Source organism: Osmerus eperlanus, unplaced genomic scaffold, assembly GCF_963692335.1.
Source record: "Osmerus eperlanus unplaced genomic scaffold, fOsmEpe2.1 SCAFFOLD_264, whole genome shotgun sequence".
NCBI classification, from domain to species: domain Eukaryota; kingdom Metazoa; phylum Chordata; class Actinopteri; order Osmeriformes; family Osmeridae; genus Osmerus; species Osmerus eperlanus.
Genome location: NW_026911301.1, coordinates 25,124 through 34,982, shown reverse-complemented (window position 1 = coordinate 34,982; position 9,859 = coordinate 25,124). Strand labels below are relative to the sequence as shown.

Sequence of the window (9,859 nt, the reverse complement as noted above, 5' to 3'; positions counted from 1 at the left end):
GGCTAATAGCTCCCTCGAGGTTACTGTTATTTATGGTGTCTCCCAGTGGCTGGTGTCCAGACAGCCTGTGAATAACGCCAGTGGTCATGTCTGGGGCAGTGACAGGGTTTCTTGGCTGTGTGTAGGCACTTCTTGAGGTGGTCAACGACCTGTTTGAGGAGCAGACTGACCTGGAGAAGATCGTGAGGAAGATCATGCAACCGGGCCCAGACCCTCCTGAAGTGTGAGCGCTGCTCCGTGCAGCTGCTGGGAGGACATCGAGTCACCGGTCTGTCTCCCTCCCTCCCTCCCCCCTCCCACCTCTCTCCCTCCCTCCCTCCCCTCCCTCCCTCCCTCCCTCCCTCCCTCCCTCCCTCTCTCTCTCTCTCTCTCTCTCTCTCTCTCTCTCTCTCTCTCTCTCTCTCTCTACTCTCTCTCTCTCTCCTCTCTCTCTCTCTCTCCCTCCCTCCCTCCCTCCCTCCCTCTCTCTCTCTCTCTCTCTCTCATCTCTCTCTCTCTTCCTCTCTCTCCCCTCTATTCTCTCTGTCTCTCACCCCTGTCTTCCCAGCTCTCTCTCTCTGTCTCTCTGTCTCTCACTATTTCTCCTCTCCCCCCCCCTCCCCACCTCTCTCTCTCTCTCACCCTGTCTCCCCGGCTCTCTTCCTCCCCCCCACCTCTCTCTCTCTCTCTCTCTCTCACCCTGTCTCCCCGGCTCTCTTCCTCCTCCCCCCCCCCCACCTCTCTCTCTCTCTCTCTCTCTCTCACCCTGTCTCCCCGGCTCTCTTCCCCCCCCCCCCTTCTCTCTCTCCCCTGTGTCTTGCTAAAGATGAGCTCTAAGGAGGTCCTGTGGCGTGGCGTCCGTAAAGACATTATTCTGTGCCTTTCCTTCCAGGTGGTGAAGTTCACCAAATCCTTTGAGCTGCTGTCTCCCAAGTGCAGCGCGGACAGGGAGAGCAGGTTAGCACGACCTGACCCCCATCCCCACATCCAACCACAGTCTTTATCTCCCGTGCCATGTCCACCTGCCCAGAGAGGTGCTCAGATGGGCTCCCCCCCTCCAAGGGCCGGGCGTGCGAGAGCAGCCCTCTCTCTCGCACGCCCGGCCCAGCACCGCTCCTGACGTCAGGACTCTCTTACAGAATACCCCCCCCCCCCCCCCAAGGCGCGGTGGAGCACCTGCTCATGCCTCGACTCGTTAGACGCTCTGACGCAGAGCAGCTCTCTGAGGCTTAGCTCCGCGAACAACTTTGGGGGAAAAAAAGAGGGATGGGGAGAGAGAGAGAGAGAGAGAGAGAGACAAGAGAGAGAGACAGAGAGAGAGACAGAGAGAGAGACAGAGAGAGCGAGAGAGAGAGAGAGACAGAGAGAGAGACAGAGCGAGAGAGACAGAGCGAGAGAGACAGAGCGAGAGAGAGACAGAGAGAGAGACAGAGAGAGAGACAGAGAGAGCGAGAGAGAGAGAGAGAGAGAGAGAGAGAGAGAGAGAGAGAGAGAGAGAGAGAGAGAGCAGTGTGAGGATTAATGTTTGAGGAAGTGCCGAGGAAGTAAAATGCTGATTGTGAGGCGGTCTGGGAGTCCATGCGGTAGGAGTCCATGCGGTAGGAGTCCATGCGGTAGGAGTCCATGCGGTAGGAGTCCATGCGGTAGGAGTCCATGCGGTAAGAGTCCATGCGGTAGGAGTCCATGCGGTAAGAGTCCATGCGGTAAGAGTCCATGCGGTAGGAGTCCATGCGGTAAGAGTCCATGCGGTAAGAGTCCATGCGGGAGGAGTCCATGCGGTAAGAGTCCATGCGGTAGGAGTCCATGCGGTAAGAGTCCATGCGGAAGGAGTCCATGCGGTAGGAGTCCATGCGGTAGGAGTCCATGCGGTAAGAGTCCATGCGGTAGGAGTCCATGCGGTAGGAGTCCATGCGGTAGGAGTCCATGCGGTAAGAGTCCATGCGGTAGGAGTCCATGCGGTAAGAGTCCATGCGGTAGGAGTCCATGCGGTAAGAGTCCATGCGGTAGGAGTCCCATGCGGTAAGAGTCCATGCGGTAAGAGTCCATGCGGTAGGAGTCCATGCGGTAAGAGTCCATGCGGAAGGAGTCCATGCGGTAGGAGTCCATGCGGTAGGAGTCCATGCGGTAAGAGTCCATGCGGTAGGAGTCCATGCGGTAAGAGTCCATGCGGTAAGAGTCCATGCGGTAAGAGTCCATGCGGTAGGAGTCCATGCGGTAAGAGCATGCGGTAGGAGTCCTCCTTAATGAGGTTAGGGTGCCTCCCCCCCCCCTCCCATCCCTCCTCCAATCCCTGTTTCAGGGGCTGCGGAGGGAAAGGTTCAGAATATTGCGTGGGGTGTTTATGGATGAGAAGGGGGGGGGGGGGGGGAAGAAAACAGCTCCAAAAGGAAAACAAAGGCTCTCCCAGAGCCAGCGGTAGAGTGCGTCTGAAACGGCCACTCCAAGGCTGAAGCGATAACCACAACAGTCATTAAAAAAGCATCACTGCAGAATAATATACTAATCAGTGAAGCGTCAGCCTGCACGGCCGGCCCGTTCAGACACCTTGACTGCCGTCACTTCGGCCCTGATGAATGTTTCTCTTATCATGTGAAACACACGCTGCTCTTTTAGAATGACAAATAAAAGACCATCTCCTGTTTCCCAGTTTGGAAGCTGACCGAAATTACAACCCAGTCGAAAAGAACATGTGGTTATGACGACAGTCTTCCTAAAGTTCTTCTTTTTTTCTTTTTTTTTCTCTTCTTGCCGCGGTGGATTCGTGCAAGATTTATGTGTTTAATTAAGTGGATAAATCTGACGTCAAAGGCTTCATATTTTTTATGCACCTCAGATCGCCCGCCCCCACAGGGAGAATAATGTTGAGGTAGTGTTCGGTTAGCCTGCCGAGGCTTTAGCGAGGCAGGGGAGGGGAGCGAGAGGGAGGGAGAGGAGGAGAGAGAAGGGAGGAGAGAGGGGAGGGAGGGAACTGTGACAGACAGAAGAGAGAATAGGAGAAGGTTGTATGAAAGGAAGAGGCAGAACAAGGGACGAGAGAGGAAGAGCCAGGGAGGGAGAGAGAGAGAAGCTGCCTCCCGCTCACTTTCACATCGGCAGCAGGACTGATATCACAGACTTACACGGGCTCTGTCGAAATCTGCACCTTCAAAGTTCCTGGCAATAAACACGATTGAATGTGTACACCGCTGTGCTTCAAGGAGGGAGGTTGAGAGGGGGAGGGGTGGTGGGGGTGGGGGGTGCAGAGGGATATACGAGAGAGAGAGAGAGAGAGAGACAGAGAGAGAGAGAGAGAGAGAGGGAGAGAACTGTGAATGGGAACCCTACGCTAGGGTGAAACCAGCGCTGAGGCAGAACATGTGGGCGTTCGCAGGGAGGAAGAATCAGACAATTAACTTTGCATGACTTCATCGAGAGGCAGGAGAGGCTTATTGATATCCACCAGACGTTCATTAAATACAAATCAAGGCGGAAGAGGGGCCAAAACACACTTTATGATCCGCGCGCGCGCTTCCAAGAAACGCAGGAGCGAGTAAACCTTCGCTTTTCTAAGATGGCGGAGATGGATGTTGTCAATGAACGAAGAAGTCCTTGGGAGGGAGGTTTTGAGATGGTCGGGGTACACCATCATACTAAACAGAGCCCTCAACACAAACACTTGAGACCCTCTCAACCTTCTCGTGGTTCGACACAATCCCGCCTTTTCCCACCTTCAACCATTGCTCTTATTTATAAATATTTATGAATACAGACAGTTCCTTGACCACCCAAACACTGTAGAACCCTTCTGACCCTTGATCTTCTGCAGTACTTTCTACATGCACTATTTACAAACATCTGCTAAATGAATAAAAAGTTGTTTCCGACACTTCCTATGTCCCTAGTTTCAAAGACAGCATGGAGAAGTCCTCGTATTCCGATTGGCTGATCAACAACAGCATCGCCGAGCTGGTGGCGTCCACGGGTCTGCCAGTGAACATCAGCGACGCGTACCAAGACCCGCGCTTCGACGCTGAGGTAAGACACCCGGCGCTCTCCAACATCCACGTATCTCGCCAGGGCTGACGTCCACGCTCCAACTGATCCGTTGAGCCCAGCTTGGTGACAGAGCCAGGAATATGCCACCTTTTATCACGGAGCCCTGTCACGTGACCACGAGTTATGTCATGTCCCTTAGATATGGTGTTGTCATTATTCTCTCAGATATCGTATGGTCTCTCTCTCCCTCTCCCTTCCGTTGTGGTTCTTCACACGGTAATGGCTGATAAAACACATCTATAGTGATGTTGCTCACGTTGCTATTGAGAATTCTATTAGAGGTGACGCATGTATGCATAGTTGATAGAGCAGCAACTGAAATAGAATGCGGCTGCATAGTTTATACTGATGCAGCCGTCTCTGTACGGTGCGGTATCATGGCATGTGATGCAGACATGGAAACCTATGTTATTTACCGTAACGTCTTCTTTCTGTCTCCCCCATCCCTCCACTCCACCTCCCCGACATCCCATCCCTCCCCCACCCCACTATCCTCATGTCTCCTTATGTCTCCCCTCCACCCTCCATCCCTCCCTTCCACCTCCCCTCCCTCCCTCCCCCCCACCTCTCTGGATGCAGGCAGACCAGTTTTCAGGCTTCCACATCCGCTCTGTGCTGTGTGTTCCTATCTGGAACAGCAACCATCAGATCATCGGTAGGTTCCACATCGCGGCCTGCTCTGATAGCGAGCTGCTAGCTGCAGTACGCTGCACCATAATATACCTAGCTGCTCCCTGCTAGCTGCTGCTCCCTGCTAGCTAGCTGCTCCCAGCTAGCTGCTGCTCCCTGCTAGCTGGCTGCTCCCTGCTAGCTGCTGCTCCCAGCTAGCTGCTGCTCCCTGCTAGCTGCTGCTCCCTGCTAGCTGCTGCTCCCTGCTAGCTGCTGCTCCCAGCTAGCTGGCTGCTCCCTGCTAGCTGGCTGCTCCCTGCTAGCTGCTGCTCCCTGCTAGCTGCTGCTCCCTGCTAGCTGGCTTCTCTCTGCTAGCTGCTGCTCCCTGCTAGCTGCTGCTCCCTGCTAGCTAGCTGCTCCCAGCTAGCTGCTGCTCCCTAATAGCTGGCTGCTCCCTGCTAGCTGATGCTCCCTGCTAGCTGGCTGCTCTCTGCTAGCTGGCTGCTCTCTGCTAGCTGCTGCTCCCTGCTAGCTGCTGCTCCCTGCTAGCTGGCTGCTCTCTGCTAGCTGGCTGCTCCCTGCTAGCTGCTGCTCCCTGCTAGCTGCTGCTCCCTGCTAGCTGCTGCTCCCTGCTAGCTGCTGCTCCCAGCTAGCTGGCTGCTCCCTGATAGCTGGCTGTTCCCTGCTAGCTGCTGCTCCCTGCTAGCTGCTGCTCCCTGCTAGCTGGCTTCTCTCTGCTAGCTGCTGCTCCCTGCTAGCTGCTGCTCCCTGCTAGCTAGCTGCTCCCAGCTAGCTGCTGCTCCCTGCTAGCTGGCTGCTCCCTGCTAGCTGGCTGCTCCCTGCTAGCTGCTGCTCCCTGCTAGCTGGCTGCTCTCTGCTAGCTGGCTGCTCTCTGCTAGCTGCTGCTCCCTGCTAGCTGCTGCTCCCTGCTAGCTGGCTGCTCTCTGCTAGCTGGCTGCTCCCTGCTAGCTGGCTGCTCCCTGCTAGCTGCTGCTCCCTGCTAGCTGCTGCTCCCTGCTAGCTGCTGCTCCCTGCTAGCTGGCTGCTCTCTGCTAGCTGCTGCTCCCTGCTAGCTGCTGCTCCCAGCTAGCTGGCTGCTCCCTGCTAGCTGGTGGCTCCCTGCTAGCTGCTGCTCCCTGCTAGCTGGCTGCTCCCTGCTAGCTGGCTGCTCTCTGCTAGCTGCTGCTCCCTGCTAGCTGCTGCTCCCTGCTAGCTGGCTGCTCCCTGCTAGCTGGCTGCTCTCTGCTAGCTGGCTGCTCTCTGCTAGCTGCTGCTCCCTGCTAGCTGCTGCTCCCTGCTAGCTGGCTTCTCTCTGCTAGCTGCTGCTCCCTGCTAGCTGCTGCTCCCTGCTAGCTAGCTGCTCCCAGCTAGCTGCTGCTCCCTGCTAGCTGGCTGCTCCCTGCTAGCTGGCTGCTCCCTGCTAGCTGATGCTCCCTGCTAGCTGGCTGCTCTCTGCTAGCTGGCTGCTCTCTGCTAGCTGCTGCTCCCTGCTAGCTGCTGCTCCCTGCTAGCTGGCTGCTCTCTGCTAGCTGGCTGCTCCCTGCTAGCTGCTGCTCCCTGCTATCTGCTGCTCCCTGCTAGCTGGCTGCTCTCTGCTAGCTGGTGGCTCCCTGCTAGCTGCTGCTCCCTGCTAGCTGGCTGCTCCCTGCTAGCTGGCTGCTCTCTGCTAGCTGCTGCTCCCTGCTAGCTGCTGCTCCCTGCTAGCTGGCTGCTCCCTGCTAGCTGGCTGCTCTCTGCTAGCTGGCTGCTCTCTGCTAGCTGCTGCTCCCTGCTAGCTGCTGCTCCCTGCTAGCTGGCTTCTCTCTGCTAGCTGCTGCTCCCTGCTAGCTGCTGCTCCCTGCTAGCTGCTGCTCCCTGCTAGCTGCTGCTCCCTGCTAGCTGGCTGCTCTCTGCTAGCTGCTGCTCCCTGCTAGCTGCTGCTCCCAGCTAGCTGGCTGCTCCCTGCTAGCTGGTGGCTCCCTGCTAGCTGCTGCTCCCTGCTAGCTGGCTGCTCCCTGCTAGCTGGCTGCTCTCTGCTAGCTGCTGCTCCCTGCTAGCTGCTGCTCCCTGCTAGCTGGCTGCTCCCTGCTAGCTGGCTGCTCTCTGCTAGCTGGCTGCTCTCTGCTAGCTGCTGCTCCCTGCTAGCTGCTGCTCCCTGCTAGCTGGCTTCTCTCTGCTAGCTGCTGCTCCCTGCTAGCTGCTGCTCCCTGCTAGCTAGCTGCTCCCAGCTAGCTGCTGCTCCCTGCTAGCTGGCTGCTCCCTGCTAGCTGGCTGCTCCCTGCTAGCTGATGCTCCCTGCTAGCTGGCTGCTCTCTGCTAGCTGGCTGCTCTCTGCTAGCTGCTGCTCCCTGCTAGCTGCTGCTCCCTGCTAGCTGGCTGCTCTCTGCTAGCTGGCTGCTCCCTGCTAGCTGCTGCTCCCTGCTATCTGCTGCTCCCTGCTAGCTGGCTGCTCTCTGCTAGCTGGTGGCTCCCTGCTAGCTGCTGCTCCCTGCTAGCTGGCTGCTCCCTGCTAGCTGGCTGCTCTCTGCTAGCTGCTGCTCCCTGCTAGCTGCTGCTCCCTGCTAGCTGGCTGCTCCCTGCTAGCTGGCTGCTCTCTGCTAGCTGGCTGCTCTCTGCTAGCTGCTGCTCCCTGCTAGCTGCTGCTCCCTGCTAGCTGGCTTCTCTCTGCTAGCTGCTGCTCCCTGCTAGCTGCTGCTCCCTGCTAGCTAGCTGCTCCCAGCTAGCTGCTGCTCCCTGCTAGCTGGCTGCTCCCTGCTAGCTGCTGCTCCCTGCTAGCTGGCTGCTCCCTGCTAGCTGGCTGCTCCCTGCTAGCTGGCTGCTCCCTGCTAGCTGCTGCTCCCTGCTAGCTGCTGCTCCCTGCTAGCTGCTGCTCCCTGCTAGCTGGCTGCTCTCTGCTAGCTGCTGCTCCCTGCTAGCTGCTGCTCCCAGCTAGCTGGCTGCTCCCTGCTAGCTGGTGGCTCCCTGCTAGCTGCTGCTCCCTGCTAGCTGGCTGCTCTCTGCTAGCTGGCTGCTCCCTGATAGCTGCTGCTCCCTGCTAGCTGGCTGCTCTCTGCTAGCTGCTGCTCCCTGCTAGCTGCTGCTCCCAGCTAGCTGGCTGCTCCCTGCTAGCTGGTGGCTCCCTGCTAGCTGCTGCTCCCTGCTAGCTGGCTGCTCTCTGCTAGCTGCTGCTCCCTGCTAGCTGCTGCTCCCTGCTAGCTGGCTGCTCTCTGCTAGCTGGCTGCTCCCTGCTAGCTGGCTGCTCCCTGCTAGCTGGCTGCTCCCTGCTAGCTGGTGGCTCCCTGCTAGCTGCTGCTCCCTGCTAGCTGGCTGCTCTCTGCTAGCTGCTGCTCCCTGCTAGCTGCTGCTCCCTGCTAGCTGGCTGCTCTCTGCTAGCTGGCTGCTCCCTGCTAGCTGGCTGCTCCCTGCTAGCTCGCTGCTCCCTGATAGCCTAGATGAGTCCCCCCCCCCCCCCCCCCCCCATGCTGCAGGAGTGATGTGTTAAAAGGCAGTCTGCACAGTTAGCTCAAAGGTAACTTTTAGAGAAAATGAGGTACAAGTGGTGTGTAAAGCCCAGACACGCTATTAGTCCTTTCACACAGAGAGAGGTTCCACTTCTGTGGCTGGGAAGCCCTGTGTGGTTCAGAGCCCGCCCCGGGCCAACACCACACTGACACAGACTGATAAATCATTGATCTCCTGCCTGCTGTTGGTGCTGGATATTGCACGCAGCGCTAGCAGCTCCACTCCGGCCCTCTGAGATCCGGCTAGGGAAGTCATTAGTTTTGTTGGAGCGCAAAGTGATCAGCATGGTCGCTCCGGACAACACTGACAGACGCAGGGCTCTCAAGTGTCACAGGTTCGCCGTGAGACTCACGCATTTCTGCCATTTCTCACGCTGAGAAATAAGGGATAACTTGTCTCCCCCCCCCCCCTTGTCAGCCCGAATATTTTTACCAAAATGTTGACAAGTATGGTAATCTCACGCCAAACTTTTGATAAAACTTAAAAGCCCGGGAAGGTTTGTGGGGGGCAGGGGGTGGAATTGACGCCTGCTTTGGTGGTGGGCTGGGGGTCGAGCAGCCTTGAAACAGACCGTAACCCTTCCTGTGCCAGTCCTGCCACATTCAGCCATCCAGTCACTGGTTACAGAGAGCTCCTTGACTGTCGCAAAAAACATGTTCTGGTTCACCCCAAATAACATCCCTTCCACATGGTGGATTGTTCTGGTTTCTAGAGTGTGCGTAGGCAGTGCATCAGAGCCTCGTTGATGGGAAGCTTTGATGGGCTGGAGTGGAGAGGCGGCGATATAGTTCCCCCCTGAGGCTGTTCTCTTGAGTATCTACTAGTTAGCATAACGTGTCTGTGATGATAACAGGGAACTCTCTATCAATTAGCAATTAGCTTTATCAGCAAAGTCCTGGAAAATATGTAGATAAACTACTATGGAGAGGAGCTTAGCTCCCTGTTCCTGCTCGAGTGCAGCCAGACCAGGGGCCAGGTGAAAGAGGAGCTTCTTAAACTCAGCTTATTGCTGATGTCTGTTACTGTAGTTAGGATATAACTTGTTTTCACAAGAGAGCAGATATTAAAATGACTGAACAACACTGAAACACTGTTTGTGTGCGTGCTTGTTGGGTGTGTAGGAGTCGCCCAGGTCCTGAACAGGCTGGATGGGAAACCCTTTGATGACGCCGACCAGAGGCTCTTTGAGGTAACATTCTTGCCTCTTATCTTATCAAGTTGTAACCTGTCACCGCCTCAGTCCTCGTGCGTGAGACTGTGACCGCTGTGTGACACTGTCTCTGCAGGCGTTCGTGATCTTCTGCGGTCTGGGCATCAACAACACCATCATGTACGACCAGGTGAAGAAGTCCTGGGCCAAGCAGTCTGTGGCCCTGGATGTAAGAACATCACTCTCCATTTGCTAATTATCCTATATTACCTTGTTTTTTTTCCAGGTGAAATGATTCCTTGAGATCTTTCCAAAAATAAACCCCAATTATAAACAGGCATTAACTCGCTTAAGTATGTGTTTCGGTATGTTTTTCATTCTCAAATTGTGCTTCAAATGTGTCAAATTGTGCTGTTAAATGGAGCATGCTGTTTGGAAAAGGATTAATTCTGTTTAGCTGGCTCTTACTGGTTCTTAATGGGGTTTCAGTGTTGATGATGTGTGTAGCTGCAGTAGTGTTGTGTGGTGGTGGTGTGTAGCTGCAGTAGTGTTGTGTGTGGTGGTGTGTAGCTGCAGTAGTGTTGTGTGGTGGTGTGTAGCTGCAGT

The 9,859-nt window shown here is 56.2% G+C and overlaps 1 protein-coding gene across 1 annotated transcript in view; it reads left to right on the top strand.

Moving 5' to 3' along the window:
* Positions 1-125: 125 nt before the first annotated feature.
* Positions 126-9,859, top strand: part of LOC134015866 (dual 3',5'-cyclic-AMP and -GMP phosphodiesterase 11A-like) — a gene marked incomplete at its 5' end in the record, with an annotated part of 30,498 nt that continues 20,764 nt past the window's right edge. Inside the window, 8 exon segments of the mRNA XM_062455372.1 lie at positions 126-197; positions 199-249; positions 251-268; positions 872-936; positions 3,861-3,993; positions 4,594-4,669; positions 9,225-9,292; positions 9,390-9,482. Coding sequence (XP_062311356.1) covers positions 126-197; positions 199-249; positions 251-268; positions 872-936; positions 3,861-3,993; positions 4,594-4,669; positions 9,225-9,292; positions 9,390-9,482 — 576 coding nt within the window.